Source organism: Marmota flaviventris, chromosome 6 (genome assembly GCF_047511675.1).
Source record: "Marmota flaviventris isolate mMarFla1 chromosome 6, mMarFla1.hap1, whole genome shotgun sequence".
In the NCBI taxonomy this organism is placed as follows: Eukaryota; Metazoa; Chordata; class Mammalia; order Rodentia; family Sciuridae; genus Marmota; species Marmota flaviventris.
The window spans coordinates 101,806,257-101,822,158 of record NC_092503.1 but is presented as its reverse complement, the minus strand read 5'-3'; the positions used below and the strand labels follow the sequence as shown (position 1 = coordinate 101,822,158).

Here is a 15,902-nt window from a genome sequence, read left to right as displayed (position 1 = left end):
TTGGGAGTGACAGATCAGGAGGAAAAAACAGGTCTGGGGAGAAGGTCTGATGATGGGGCTTTGAGATTTACAGCTATGGTCTCCTTCCTTCCCTTTTGTCTCCTTTCTACGATCTTTATTCCTGCTATCTTTCCTCCATGTACTTTTTACTAAAAAGGGAGGAGGAAGTCACAACAGTCATCAGAAACATAATTTCACTGTTTTATTGAATGTTACTGAAAACGAAATGTATTATTGGTAGTTTTCAGTTTAAACTAGGTAAACAAAACATTTTCTTGTTTTTGTTTTTTTTTTTTTCTTCTTCCAGTGTTGAGGATTGTATGAAACCAGGACCCCACACATGCTAGGCAAGTGCTCTGCCACTAGGCTATATCTCCAAGGCCTTTTAAAAAATTTCAACAGGGTCTTGATAAATTGCTAAGGCTGGCCTCAAACTTGTGATCCTCTTGCCTCAGCCTCCTGAGTAGCTGAGATTACAGGTGCCCCACCATTCTTGACTGTGATTTTCTTTTTTAAAAAAAATTATTTATTTTTGAAATGCTAAGGATTAAATTCAATGCTTCACTCATGCTAGGCAAGCACTATGCCACTAAGCCACAAACCCAGCCCTGTGATTTCTTTTTAAAAAAACATTTAAATGAACAATTTTTAGCTAAAATATTAAATTATTACCATGAATAATGCACCTACCTTACTTTTCTCTGATTTTCCTAAATTATCTTTAAATCTTTAAAAAATATTTTGAAAGGGGCTTCTAAGTTTTAAGGCAAAGCTTTAAGATTGAACTCCTACATAGTCCAAGGCATGATTCTGTAACTTTTTATAAATATTAAATGAATTCAAGACATAGCATACTCAATAAATAGAAATTTTAATTTCAATTCCATTTTGAGCCTATTCAAAAATCTTGGGCTAAAGGTATACCTCAGTGGTAGAATGCATGCTTAGCATGAGCACCAATTCCTAGCATCCCAAACACACACACACACACAAAGGTAGTTCGGGGAGAAGGATTGTGAGGATTGTGAGGAAGCACAAAATTTTACATTCTTTTTTAAAAAATATTTTTAATTGTAGATGGACACAATACCTTATTTTATTTATTTATTTTTATGTGGTGCTGAGGATTGAACCTAGTGACTCACACGTGCTAGGCAAGTGCTTTACCACTGAGCTATAACCCCAGCCCTACATTCCTGTTTAATTTTCAAAAATTGCATTAAAATCAATTATAAGGCAGAAAATATATATAGTTGGCCCTCAGTATCTGTGGGAGATCGGTTCTATGCCCCCACTGCCCAGGGATATACCAGGATCTGAGGATGCCCTGGCCCCTTATATAAAATGACATAGTATTTACATAACCTATGCACATCCTCCTGTGTACTTTAATACATTGTAAATGCTATGTAAATAATATACTGTTTTGTTTAAAGAATGACGAGAAAAAAGACATGTTCGACTTTGTGTGTGTGTGTGCTTGCGTGTGGCACTGGGGATTGAACCCAGGGACAATCTGCCATTAAGCTATATCTCCACCTTTTAAAAAATGATTTTACTTTGAGACAGAGTCTCACTAAATTGCCCAGGCTGGCCTCAATCTTGTAATTCTCCTGCTTCAGTCACCTAAATCTCTGGGATTAGAGGTGTGTGCCACCACACCTGACTCACCCACCCTTTTTAAAGAGGATAAAGACACAGACTAATTGAATGTTTTAGGCATAGCCAACAGCTGAGTAGAGCAAATATTAACAGCCAGACTTTCTACCAATCCATAATTTGTTTTTTCTTCAACCTTTATTCAGTAAATAATTATGAAGTGTCTTCTATATGCCAGATGCTATTTTAAACATGGTAACCCGGGTGGCTAATGGAGGAGTGGAGTATATGAATGATCATGGCTCCAGGACAAAAGCAAGTAGAGGGAGGCAAAGCCTAGTACTATGGGAGCTGGGAATAGATCCAATCTAGTCTAGGAAATGCTTCCCAATAGAGCTGAATCCTGGGCAGAGTGTTGAAGATGGGCTGGGGTTGCGAGTCTAGGGGGTACTGGTTTGGGTGCTTAGGAGACAGACAGTGAGAACACTTTGGAAGAATTCCCAGTGTAATGATCCAGGCCTTAGGCCATAGAAATTGCATGCGGAAGTGGACTCGAAGAGGAGACTGGAATAGAGAGGTCACAGAGAAAAGGGCTGTTTGCATGGCAAGGGCTTAGTATTTGTATTGCAAACATACAATGGTGAGTTATTAAGTTTTGAGGAGGAAGTTATGATCATATTTCCATTTTTTATCCTATCACCCTGAAGTGGCTTAAAATGAAGGGAAAGAATGAAGTGAGGGTATGGTTGTGTGTGGGGGAGAAGCCATTATGCAAGGAAGAAAGGGCATTTATGGTAATTTGTTGTTATCAGCAACTTAAATTAATTTTGAGTGAATTAAGGGAAAACAGTAGAAATGGAAAAAGCAAATGGATTCCAGAAATGCTGAGATAAGATCAGCAGCTCTAGATGTTTGTTAGAAGTAGGGGCAGGATCAGTCCTGAACTGATGGACATATTTGATGGTGAGTTTGAAGTACCTGTGGACATTCAGTTATATACCTCGAGAATGGTTAGATATTTGAATCCAACCCTCAGGAAAGATCTGGCTGGAGGCATATTTGGGAATCAGCTGGTACAGGTTCCAACTGAAGCTAAGGGCCTGGGAAAAGTACTTGAGTGAAAGGCATAGTACAGACACTAAGAAGGATGGATCTTTGGGAACACAGCTGTCAGGGATGGTGGGATAAGAGAATAGAGGCAAGGCAGAGAGGTAGTGTCACTTAACCCAAGAGAGGAGGAACTAGTTAGCAATGGGAGTTCTGCAGAGCTCAGGAGAGATAATCACTCAAACAAGCTAAAAGCTTGTTTCAAACCTTTTCAAAGGTTTCATCAAACCTAAGCTTTCACTAATGCCACTGCCCTTACCCCACTCCCTTATTACTCCCCAGCACCCCTTTACTCACAGACCAACAAGAAGCGACAGCATTCTTATGCTTGTATTTTGCTCCTTTCTTGGGATGCCTCATCCTTGTCTAAGTTCTGTCCATCTATCCAGACCTATCACAAGTCCATTTTGCCCATGGCTGCCTGCATGTGCTCCAGTTCTGCTCTATACAGACCTGTATAATTTTACTTTGTGTCACTGGAGGAGTTCCTGGAGAGGGGGACCTTGTCTCAGAATAAATGGGGTCCTTGGTACATGACAGAAAAGCATTTCAGCACGAGCCAGTGACACAGACAGATATATTTAGGAAAGCAGATACACATTCAAGGAGAATGTGGGGTAAAGCGTGGAATACACATCCAAGAGAGGATGCAGGCCATCTCCAGAGGGAGACAGCAACCCCTTGGTCTGGGGTGTTACTATACATAGAGGGAAAGTAGCTAAGAGGTGAAGGGCAGAGGTATGCAATTTCATGCCAGTTTTCCTGCACTTGTGTATTTCTCTCAAATGATGTTACTTTTTTCAGGCAAGAACATGGGCCAAAGATATGGTAGGTTGCTCAGGAATTGCTTATTTTGCATTTCAAGATTCATGGGCATATTCAGTGGCTCACAGGCCTTTCTCTTTTGAGACTCAGTGTATCTTTTTCTGTATCCCTAAATTCCTATCTCATTTACACTTGATTATGTGCCATTTGGTGTTTTTAGCTATTGATTCATGAAGTCTGACTCTTCTTACAAGCTTCTTCAAATAAGAAGTCATCTTTTTCTGTGGTCTCTGTAGCCTGGAATAGTGTTGAACAGATAATCCTTACTCTGAAAAAGCTTTCTGGTTGATCAAAATGATCAGTTTGCCTTTTGACTTGTCCAGGTCATGAGGATTCTTTTTTTTTTTTTATTTTTTTTTATTTTTGTGGTATTAGGGATTGAAACCAGAGGAACTCTACCACTGAACTACATCCCAGGCCCTTTATACTTTTTATTTTAGGACAGGGTCTCATTAAATTTCCCAGGCTGTCCTCAAACTTGTGATCCCTCCTGCTTCAGCCTTCCAAGTAGTTGGATTCAGGATTTTTTTTGGTTCCAAGAATTAAACCCAGGGTTGTTTAATCACTGAGCCACATCCCCAACCTATTTTTATTTTTTTTATTTTGAGACAGGGTCTCACCAAGTTGCTTAGGGCCTTGCTAAGCTGCTGAGGCTGGCTTCAAACCTGAAATCCTTCTGTTTCAGCCTCCCAAGCTGCTGGGATTACAGTAGTGTGCCACCATGCCTGGCTAGTTCAGGAGGATTCTTAATGAAGATTTGAATTTCAGATGTCCAGGAGTTGGAGTGAATCCTGTGCAAGGATTCACTGGTTGATTCTGAGGTTGCCTCTTGGTCAGCTGATAACCACAGCAGCTTAGGTAGGATTACATGGGACAGAGGCCAGGAATGAGGGAATCCTCACTCAGAGAAGCCACCTAGGAAGGCATGAAGGTGTGTGCCTGAACAACACTATGATGCTGACATGTGTTTCCTCCAAAATAAGCTCAAACTTTACAGCTGGTCTTTTGAAGCTTCTTTCTGGAAGTGCTGCCCACTCTGGCTTGGTGAAAGTGAGGTCTATCTAAGGACAGGGGGTGCTGAAAGCAAGAACCCACTAGACAGTGGTCTGTAGTTTATGATGACACAAGATTTATAACCATTTCCATTACTGTGGTTGTATTGGTTGTTCTCAGACAAAAGGAGAATTTCATGTCAGAGGAGGAGGTAGTTGCTAAGGGGGTAAAAAAAAGAATATATATCCCTTCCTTTACTCCTAAAGCTTCTTGCTTTCTAGATGGCCACATTCTCCCTTCTACTGAAGGAGATTGTAAGTTTGAGGCCAGACTGGGCAACCCTGTTCTCAAAATAAAATGGGCGGGGGATATAGATCAGTGGTAGAGCACCTTGAGTTCAATCCCCAGTACTGCAAAAATGTTTAGAATTTTTCATGACCTTGCACATCCCAAGGGAAATTTAAATCCTTTCTAGCCACAGATAAGAGTACTTACTTCTTTGTAACCCCCCTCATTGCTGAATGAAATAAGGAATTATATTCTGAGTTGAAGGCCATGGTGGTTGTGTCCCTGGACTACCTGGTCCCTCTGTGAGTATCAGGTTTACACAATCCAGGGCCTGTATTAATCCAGAGGAGTATTAATCCAGAGGCATTAATACCTATGGAAACTCAAAGACTGGTGTGCATTTTAAAGATCTCATTCGCAATTGGTTCTGCCAACTGTTTCTTCGGTGTTCCTTTTCCTTTGAACTAAAGTTAATATCCTTTTGGTCTTACATCTCTCTGCTTCTTAGTATAGACCTCTCCTTAATTTATTTTCCATGAAAAGTGAAGTAGAAATAAATTTCTGAAAAAAGACTTACCAACATAAAGTCACAAGACTAATCAACATAAAGTCACAAGGGAGGTTAGTAATGTGAGAACTAAAGGACTGCCATTGTCACAGTTAAACAGGCCTGGTCTTCTGGAGTTTAACAATACAGCAGCATCACATTCTGTCCTTCCTCTCTCAGAATAGATGGGACCAGTTAGTTGCTACAATTGACTTATGCTCCATTCCACCCATTAAATAATCAAAAACTGAAACTTTATAAATTCTGTTGAGCCAGATGTGGTGACACACACCTGAAATCCAAGCTACTTGGAAAGCTGAGGCAGGAGAATCACCAAGTTTGAGGCCAGGCTTGGCATTTTAGTGAGGCAATGTTTCAAAATAAAAAGGACTAGGGATGTAGCACACCTGGGTTCAATACCCCATACTGCAAACAAACAAACAAACAAAAAATTCAGTTGAATCATCAGGTTTGTAAAAACCTACTATTTAATAGACATTGTTTTATTTACTTTAGTTATTTATTGCAGTAATGGGAATTGAACTTAGGAGCTTTCTTCTACCAGTGAATTATATTCCCAGCCCGCTTTATTTTTTGAGACAGGGTTTCACTAAATCACTCAGCCTAGCTTTGAACTTCCTCAGACTCCTAAGTAGCTGGGATTAGAGCACCACTGCCCCTGGCTAGACACCTTAAGGATATAAAGATAAGAAGGAACTGGGTGGTTATGTATTATTTGAGATGCAAAATTGTTGCAGATTGGTCTGGGTATCCAAAGATAATGTAAAATCCTTAATATTAGATGACATCCAGATGGAGCCTACTGGAAAATATCTTTAGAGATTCCTTCTTATAAAGGAATCATACCAATCATAAAATCAGACTGATATTTTCATATGCCCAATTTTTTTTTGTCTATCAATCATAAAATCAGACTGATATTTTCATCTGATTTTGTTTTCTGCTTCACAAGAGATAATAGAAGCTTGTGTCTAAAGAACAGAGATCCGGGCTGGGGATGTGGCTCAAGCGGTAGCGCGCTTGCCTGGCATGCGTGCGGCCCGGGTTTGATCCTCAGCACCACATACAAACAAAAATGTTGTGTCCACCGAAAACTAAAAAATAGAAATTTTAAAAAAAGAACAGAGATCCAACAAGCCCAACTCCCCCAGATAATATGTTGTCTAACAGCAAAAGAACAACTTGAAAAGTTATCCCATGTCCCATTCCTGTAGTTCTTCCCTCTGAGGTCAGTTGTAGAAGTACTTTTAAGCTTTTCCTTCTTATTTTTAAAAGAATCAAGGTGTTTTTAGATTTATTTTTGGGTTTGTGGGAGAAGGCACTGGGATTGAACCCAAGAGCATTCTACCACTGGGCTATATCCCCAGCCCTTTTTATCTTTTATTTTGAAACAGGGTCTCACTAAGTTGCCCAGGCTGGCCTTGAACCTCTCACCTCAGCTTCTCAAATCCCTGGGATTACATATGTGCACCACCACAGCCAGCCTGAATTAAGGTATTCCAATGAACATTCTTTTTCACTTCCATATTCCCTCTCTGATCCTCCTGCCTTAGCCTCCCAAACTGCTGGGATTATAGGCATGTAGTACCATATCTGGCCACATATTCTGGTTCGCTTCCTGGTTGACTCTGTAATCCTTAGTACTTTCCCCTTGACATTATGAACTATGCCCTATGTTGAGATTTGGATCATAACCTAATTCCAGTAGGAGACCACTGTCTAGTGGGTGCTGACTTAGAAAATGTCTTAATATAGGGTTATTGGAGCTAAAAACAAAATGCAAAGATGAAGGAGACATTAGACCATCTACTCATGAGCCATTTCTGTGTTACACACTAGTGATGGTTATAATGTTTTTTTTGTGTGTGTCACTTTGGAACCAAACATTTTGATAACACTTAACAGGCATCATATCATATAGCCCTTGCATCAACCTTGTAGGGCAGCTTCTCTGTCATTAACTCTACTTCACAGATGACGGACAGCTTAAGATAGTAATGTGACTTGTTGACAGTGGGGTCAAAATTAGAGCTCAGATCTCTCTGATGCCAGTGAATTATAGTGAACTACACTGGTAGAGTCTCATGAGAATCTCCAGGCTTTCCAGCCCATATCTTGGCAAAAGTTTTTAATCTTGTTCTTTGTTTGGAAATCTCCTTCTTTATATCCTTTCAGAAATTCTGACTTTTCCTTTAAGACTCAGTTCAAGGGTAACTTGGAGAGACCTGTCCCCCAATCACGCCTTCTAGTCTGTGAATTGGGGCTTTTCTCTAGTAGAATGCTTAACTACACTTTTCTATAAGGTCCCACTTCTTGTCTATCTCCCAAGTAGACTCTGACCTTCATGAAAGTAGGGAACCTATCTTATTGGTCTTAGCATTCTTAGTATCTAGCATAGAGCCCAGTTCATATTAATAAAAATAGCAAAAGTATTTAACATTTACTAAGCACCTGTCTTGGGCCAGACAAAACAATTCATTTTTTAGACTCCCTCATTTAACCATCACAACTACCCCATACAATATGTAAAATTATGAAGAATACTTTGCATATAAAGACAAAGGCTGAGAAAAGTTCTATAACTTGCCCAAAATCACTCAGTGGCAAAAATCAAGATTCAACTCCAGGTCTGAACTTCTTTCACGTTTTATTGGTTGACTGACTGTGCTAAGAAGTGAACTTGGGGGGGGGGGGGGGGGCTAAAACACTGAGTCACATCACCAGCCTCTTTTATTTTTTCTTTTGAGACAGAGTCTCACTAATTTGCTGAGGCTGCCCTCAAACTTGTGATCCTCCTGCCTTAGCCTCCCAAGTTGCTGGGATTATAGGCATGTAGTACCACGTCTGGCCACATTTTATTTATCATGCCCTACATTTTTTATCTGATTAGATTTTTTTCTCCTTCTATGTAAATAAGTGGGAATATTACATTTTTTTCACTAAAATTATAGTACTTGCTGTATTTTTTCCTGTTGAAGATCTTTGAAGGTAGGGGTCCATTTATATAAATTGTTATGTAACTTTTTAAAAATATTTTTTTAGTTGTAGATGGAAACAATACTTTCATTTATTCATTTTTATATGGTGCTAATAAGGATTGACTCCAGTGCCTCACATGTACTAGGCAAGCACTCTATCACTGAGCTATTACTCCAGCCCACTATATAACTTTTATTGAGGAAACAAGCTTAGGAATTATAAAGTACAGTTAACTGTATGCTTCTTTACCCAGTAACTTCACATGGAATTTTGCATAAATTTTATGAAATATTTTACAAAATAGTTGCTGTGCTCATCAGACTAAATCTGTCACATAGACATTCCAAGAATAAGTTAAGCATTTCTGAAGCCTGCAAGTACAAATTTAGTTATCCAAGATAGACAAATCCCACTACCCCATTTCCAGAGCTTTTCTCCTTTTTTGAAAAGAACAATCCTGATGGGCACAGTGGCATAGGCCCGTAATCCCAATAACTTGGGATGCTGAGGCAAGAGGATTACAAATTTGAGGCCAGCCTGGGCAACTCAGTGATACTTTGTCTCAAAATGAAAAATAAAAAGGGCTGAAGACATAGCTCAGGGCTAGAGTACCCCTGGGTTCAATCCTCAGTACTGAAAATAATAATAGTAAATTAAATAGAACAATATTTGCAATTAAGACTTTATGTTAAGACTTTATGTTAAGCCATGTTTTAATTTTAACTATTAAAATATCTCAGAATGTGCATTGGTTTTTCCCAACCTAATTTGCTTTTTTCCCAACCTAATTTGCTTTTCTTTAGTTTGAAGTTAATACAATTGCTTACCTCAGATTTTCAAGTTACCAGTGAAATTAGTGGGTAATTTAAGATTAGGTGGGTGCCAAAGAAATGGAGCATTTATTAGCCTTTATTTTTATCTATCTATCTATCTATCTATCTAGTACCAGGGATTGAACCCAGGTGAGCTCAACCACTGGGCAACATCCTCAGCTCCCCGCCCACTTTTATTTATTTATTTATTGAGACAGGGTTTCGCTAAATTCCCCAGGGCCTCCCTAAGTTGCTGAGGCTGATCTCAAACTTGTGATCCTCCTTCCTCATCCTCCTTAGCCGCTGGGATTACAGGCGGTACCCCCACGCCCAGCTCTTTATCGTGCTTATATTTGTTGTTCTATGTTTCAACATATTTATAGTAGTTCAAGCCTAATTACATTTTAATTACATTAAGGAACTCTAGTCTTTAAAAGTAATCTGACGTACCATTAAATCTTGTTTATTATTAAATAATGTTAAGGTGGCAAAGAGACCTGTTTGACAAGGCGTGGCTCTGCCTCACCCTGTAGTATGCAGCAGATACAGAATCAGAACACTGGACAGTAAAGGGACCTTGTTCCAACTCCATCCTTCTACCGATGAGGAAAACGAGGTCCAGAGAAGCCAGCTGCAGTTCCCAGTTTCCCCTCCTGCCCTAGGAAGCCAAGTCCATTAAGACTGGTCACAGTTCCTCGCTGTCTGCCGCGTGTCTCATCGCGGTTTCCCTCTCTTCCTCAGGCTGCCCCGGCCCCCACGACGCCACCGCCATGACGACAGCCATCCTGGAGCGCCTGAGCACCCTGTCCGTGAGCGGCCAGCACCTGCGCCGCCTGCCCAAGATCTTGGAGGATGGACTTCCCAAGATGCCCTGCACCGTCCCGGAAACGGATGTGCCCCAGCTCTTCCGGGAGCCGTACATCCGCACGGGCTACCGCCCCACGGGGCACGAATGGCGTTACTACTTCTTCAGCCTCTTTCAGAAACACAACGAAGTCGTCAACGTCTGGACCCACCTGCTGGCGGCCCTGGCCGTACTTTTGCGATTCTGGGCCTTTGCGGAGGCCGAGGCCTTGCCGTGGGCCTCTCCTCACTCCCTGCCCCTGCTCTTGTTTATCCTGTCCTCCATCACGTACCTCACGTGCAGCCTTCTGGCCCACCTGCTGCAGTCCAAGTCCGAGCTGTCCCACTACACCTTCTACTTCGTGGACTACGTTGGCGTCAGTGTTTACCAATATGGCAGTGCCTTGGCCCACTTCTTCTACAGCTCCGACCAGGCCTGGTACGAGCGGTTCTGGCTTTTCTTCTTGCCCGCAGCTGCCTTCTGCGGCTGGTTATCGTGTACTGGCTGTTGCTACGCAAAGTATCGTTACCGAAGGCCTTACCCAGTTATGAGGAAGATCTGTCAAGTGGTACCGGCAGGGCTGGCCTTCATCCTAGACATCAGTCCTGTGGCACACCGGGTGGCACTCTGCCACCTGGCTGGCTGCCAGGAGCAGGCAGCCTGGTACCACACCCTCCAGATCTTTTTCTTCCTGGTCAGCGCCTACTTCTTCTCCTGCCCGGTACCTGAGAAGTATTTCCCGGGTTCCTGTGACATCGTGGGCCATGGGCATCAAATCTTCCATGCCTTTCTGTCTATCTGCACGCTCTCACAACTGGAAGCCATCCTTTTGGACTACCAGGGGCGACATGAGATCTTCCAACAGCGCCATGGTCCTTTGTCTGTCTACATGGCCTGCCTTTCTTTCTTTTTCTTGGCCGCCTGTAGTGCTGCCACCGCAGCCCTTCTGAGACACAAAGTCAAGGCCAGACTGACAAAGAAAGATTCATGAGGCTTTTGGGTGGAATAGGATGTAGATGTGAACGTGGCCCTTGTGATTTGGGGAAAACTTGATACAACAATGGAAGTTGACTTGTTATTTTTAGGGGTTGATTTTCAAATTAATATGTATTTCCAAGGATATGCTATGGCTACAGCATTTAAAAGCCAAAGGATTCAAGAGTTTTGTTGTTAAGTAAAGGAATATTCCTTTTCCTTCTGGGTCATAGCCTTAGAAGGAAAGGGATCTTGGTAAGATTGATGAAACACTGAACTGAGAACTATCTTCATGCCTGAAAATTTAGCAGATTCTGACTATAGCTTCCAGAGGCAAGCTTCCAGAGTGGATAATAAAATAGTACTGGAAAGTAAGTAGGTTTGTCCTCACCTTATTGGAATAACCATCCTACTATGCTGGTCTTTGGTAATTGAATAAATTGACCTAAAGACCTTGTCTTATTTGGATTTCAAATTATCTAGAGGAAAAGTCAGAATCTTCAAGATGATTCAGTGAAACTGTTAGAAATAATGAATTACTCAGTTCATCTGATTTCTGATCCCTACTCTCTCATCCACTCTACCACTGACCCTTTCTCAGGACAATTGTCTGCCTGGCTGTTTTTTTTTTTTTTTTGTCTGAAGTGCTGTTCACTCCTGTCCCTTCTTTGCATGGTAACTATGAAGCAGTCATACTTCCAGGAAATGCTTGAAGCCATGTGACATGCAGGAAGTTCATTCTTGTATAATACTGATGTAAATGGTACTAGAAAGTACAGTGCCAAGAGCCTCCAGGAGGCCCAGCCAACAAGCAACAAACTTGCTTGTTTGGTGTTATGGGACCCTTCTTTTATACCTGTGAACTGTAGGATTACCAGAGCTATTAGGGCTGCCTTACAAACCAAAAGATCTGGGGGTTGCTGTAAGATTCTAAAAAACATATTGACAAAAATGGCTCTTTTGGGGGGTGGGGGTGGGGAACCCTTTGTAGGGTGAAATGGTCCTAAGTTTCCTCTGGGGGTCTGATTATTTCAAGAGAAACTTGAAGTCCAGCCTTCTACATAGATTCTGCCTCATGAAGGACCAACATAACCACCTCAATTCAGGGGCCTCAAGCAGGCAGAACCTTAAAATAATCAAGTCCCAGTACATGTGTTCACTGTGGTTGGTCCCTAAAGGGTCCTTGGGTAAGAGCAAGGGAATCAGGCACCTATAACCAAAATGCTCTGCTTGGAACATTGCTGCCCAGCAGCTTCTGTGAGACAGGTGGTGCTTGCAATTATTGTTCTGGCCATGCAGCCCTCTCTGAGGACTGGCTTCTGCACTAATCCAGTGAAGGAGGCTGCATCAAAGGAAGGGCTGAGAAGCCTTCTCTTCATTGGCTACATTTCCTATCAGTATAAAGTCCCTTGTTTACTAAAAAAGGAAGTGGTTTGTTTTAATTACAGTTTGATGAACCTCCTCTAAGATTATTTTCTTGTCTTCAGAAACAAAGAGTACTTTTTATTCCTTTTTCTGAAAGATTTGTGAGTTTTGTGCCTTATAAATGGAAATGTATGAACACTTTATTTAATATATGCACGTGTGGGATTTCCTATCTTGGGTTATTGGGATCAGAAAAAAAAATCATTGTAAACCTAAGAAAGCTAGAACTATTTATCAATAAAAAGACTTTTAATCTCTGTTTTGGCCAAAAAAAAAAAAAATCCAACTCAAGCTTTCCTGTAATCTTTAAATCAAGAAAGCATGTGTCTTGTTAGCTACATTGTTTTGCTAAGTGAATTTCTTGTTCATCCTCAAGTATCTCAACTTTTATGCTACCTAAATGTCTTGTACAAGCTTCTGTTTGTCGAGGTCAAATTCACAGCAAATAAAGTTAGCAAAACTGAATGAGGTTGAACTGAAAATAGGGAAGGAGGAATTGTGCAAACATTTCAAGTAGAAGGTCAATTTAAACTGGAAACTTGAAAGTGAAATTTTCATTATTAAAGATTCAAAGACTATAGTGTTTCAAAAATGGAAGAAAAATAAGGGAGAAAGGTGTGAATCAAACTTTTGAACATAACTATGGTGGTATTGGTGGAGATATTTAGATTAAATCATCCAGATATATTTTTTTAAGTGGAAACAGAAAGTAGAGAAGTTATCTTCAAATGTACCTCAGACCAATGCCAATCTGCACCTTGTTATGATTTGCCTATGGCAACATAAGTATAGAAAGAAGCATGAAACTAAGATATTGCCATACAAGTTTTAATTTGCAGAAGATTGACCCTCAAGTGATTGGAAAATGTTTAAAAAGAAAAAAGAAACCGTTTATTTTACAAGTGATATTTGAGAATCATTGAGATAGGGGACTATAATATAATCTCTCTCCTTTTTTGTTTTGGCAGTACTGGGGATGGAACCCAGGGGTACTTTATCATTAAACTACATCACCAACTCCCCCCACCCCACCTTTTTGTGAGACACTGCAATGCTGGCCTTGAACTTGTAATTCTCCTGCCTTAGCCTCCTGAGTGGCTGGGATTACAGGTATGCACCACCATGCCCAGCTATGATATGCTCTCAAAATACTAGTATCTCATTAGAAGTATATAAACACAGGAAGTACAGATGTTTCTAACTACTCAAAACTTTGTGGTTTTTTTGGTACCAGGGATTGAACCCAGGGGTATTTAACCACTGAGCCTCATCCCTACCCTTTTTAGTTTTTGTTTGTAGACAGGGTCTTGCTAAGTTGCCTAGGACCTTGCTAAGTTGCCTAGGACCTTGCTAAGTTACTGAGGCTGGCTTTGAACTTGGGATCCTCCTGCATCAGCCTCTTGAGCCACCAGGATTACAGGTGAGCACCAAGCCCAGCTAACTACTCAAACTTCTGAAAGAGGCTAATATGCCTTTGAGTGTGTATGTGTGTGGTAGTGTGGTATTGGGGGTTGAATCCAGAGGCACACAACCACTAAGTATGTAGCCCTTTTTGTTTATTTTGAGAGGGTCTTGTTAGGTTGGAGAGGGTCTCACTAAATTGCTGAGGCTGCCCTCGAATTTGCATTCCTCCTGCCTCAGCCACCAGTTCCTGGGATTATAGGCATGTGCCACTGAGTCTGGCCCCTTTTGAAATATTATCATTAAAATAAGTTTATCAGCTAGGCACGGTGGTACATGCCTGTAATCCCAATGGCTCAGGAGGCTGAGATAGGATGATTACATGTTCAAAGCCAGCCTCAGCAAAAGCAGGCACTAAGGAACTCAATGAGACCCTGTCCCTAAATAAAATACAAAATAGGGCTGGGGATGTGGCTCAGTGGTCGAGTACTCTCAAGTTCAATCCCCAGCACCCAATAAGTAAATGAATAAATATTTATTTATTTATCAGTAAGTCCTAGTTTTAAAGGATAATTAAGAATTTTATAAAGGAGATGGTTATCTTACTCCATCACTGCTCCAACAGTTGACAAGTACTAAAAATTCTGTTTATCTTTTCCTCTCTCACTTTTAATTAAGACTTTGAATCTACTAAAATGCAAATGTTGGAACTGCAGTTGTGGCTCAGTGGTAGAGAGCAGCATGTATGAGGCATTGGGTTCAATCCTCAGCACCACATAAAAATAAATAAAATAAAGGTAATATATCCATCTACAACTAAAAAAAAATTCTTAAATGCAGATGTTCCTGATGGAACTAAACTATCAGTATTTTGCATCTTTTGGTGAATAAAAATTCCTATGGATTTGTATGAGGTCCTATTTAGGGCAGCAGAACACAGCAAACTGTGGATACATTTGCCTTTTACCCTCCTGTCTAGTTTCTTCCTGACCTGTATTTACTGATGAGCTAAGTTTAGTGCTCTGAAGATATCAGGGTTTTATTTCCAGTTTTGGCTGAAAGTATCTCAATAACGATATTTGCAAGATTCATTTACTAGAAGCTTGAAATAATAGGCATTCATAGCCATGAAATTAGAATGGTTTATTTCTGTCTCTGTTGCCCACATAACTTTTAACTCTTGAAAATATTTTGTAGGTTTTGGTCACTGCACGGTAGTTTCAAATGGATCCTCCAGATGGCGATCATGTCTTACTTAGAGAACAGCCATTGCCACCCACTTCTGCCTACTAATTGTATTGGTCCTGTGTTTTGCTTGATTGCTTGGCAAAGAAAAAGTGGAACTCTTTTCTGTCTCTATAAATCTACTTACACAAATTATCATTAAATGGATTTTTGTATATGGATTGTTGTGGTGTTAACGATTTAAAAAACAGTTACCTTCTTTGACAAGGCCCTGGATAGGGGCTACCTTAACAAAGCCTGTCCTAAAGCAAATTTTATTTATACAAACATTACCAGAAGGAGGCTAGGATATCTTATATCCTTCTAGAATTAGTAAAATATATAAGCTTTTAAGTTTTCTCTATATACAACTCCCCCCGCCCAATATACATAGACCTCTATTCCGCACTCGTGAGTAAAACAAACTGCCCCTTGAAAAGTTGATTTCTCTGAGGATTTCAATCTAATTGAATAAATACTCCTACTTTTACAGGTAATAGTGTTAAAAGAGTAAAATTTGAGCTGATGGACTATATTTTTTGAAATCTAAAAATTATTAATGATCATAATTCTACTGTTAATAAGTACTATAGGGGCTGGGGTTGTGGCTCAGTGGTAGAGTGCTTGCCTAGCATGCATGAGGCACTGGGTTCGATCCTCAGCACCACATAAAAGCAAAATAATGTGTCCACCTAAAAACTAAAGATACATAAATAAATAAATGTTAAAAAAATAATAATAAGTACTATAATGCATGTATTGTGAAATGTGGCATCTATCAACCAAATTATTTTGTAGTCTTCACTATTAGATTGAAATAGCTGAGTAAAAGGTGATTATCTGGGTTACTGCAGCTTTAGTC

General features: G+C 40.4%; 1 protein-coding gene and 1 long non-coding RNA gene across 5 annotated transcripts in view; both read left to right on the top strand.

The window, feature by feature from the left end:
• Paqr8 (progestin and adipoQ receptor family member 8) overlaps positions 1–13,473 on the top strand; it is a 43,281-nt gene extending 29,808 nt beyond the window's left edge. For 3 of the 4 annotated variants that reach the window (XM_027938264.2, XM_027938262.2, XM_027938263.2), the window contains one exon: positions 9,913–12,880. In XM_027938264.2, the coding sequence (XP_027794065.1) occupies positions 9,942–11,006 (1,065 nt within the window). In that variant the 5' untranslated portion in view covers positions 9,913–9,941 and the 3' untranslated portion in view covers positions 11,007–12,880. Of the gene's footprint in view, positions 1–9,912; positions 12,881–13,383 lie in introns of those variants that run through there. The other variant, XR_011707725.1, reaches the window with a different exon arrangement.
• Positions 13,474–13,544: 71 nt separating this feature from the next.
• On the top strand, positions 13,545–15,222 carry LOC114095093 (uncharacterized). Its single transcript, XR_011707726.1, has 2 exons — positions 13,545–13,835; positions 15,014–15,222. It is a non-coding gene; the product is annotated as an uncharacterized lncRNA (long non-coding RNA).
• Positions 15,223–15,902: the final 680 nt, after the last annotated feature.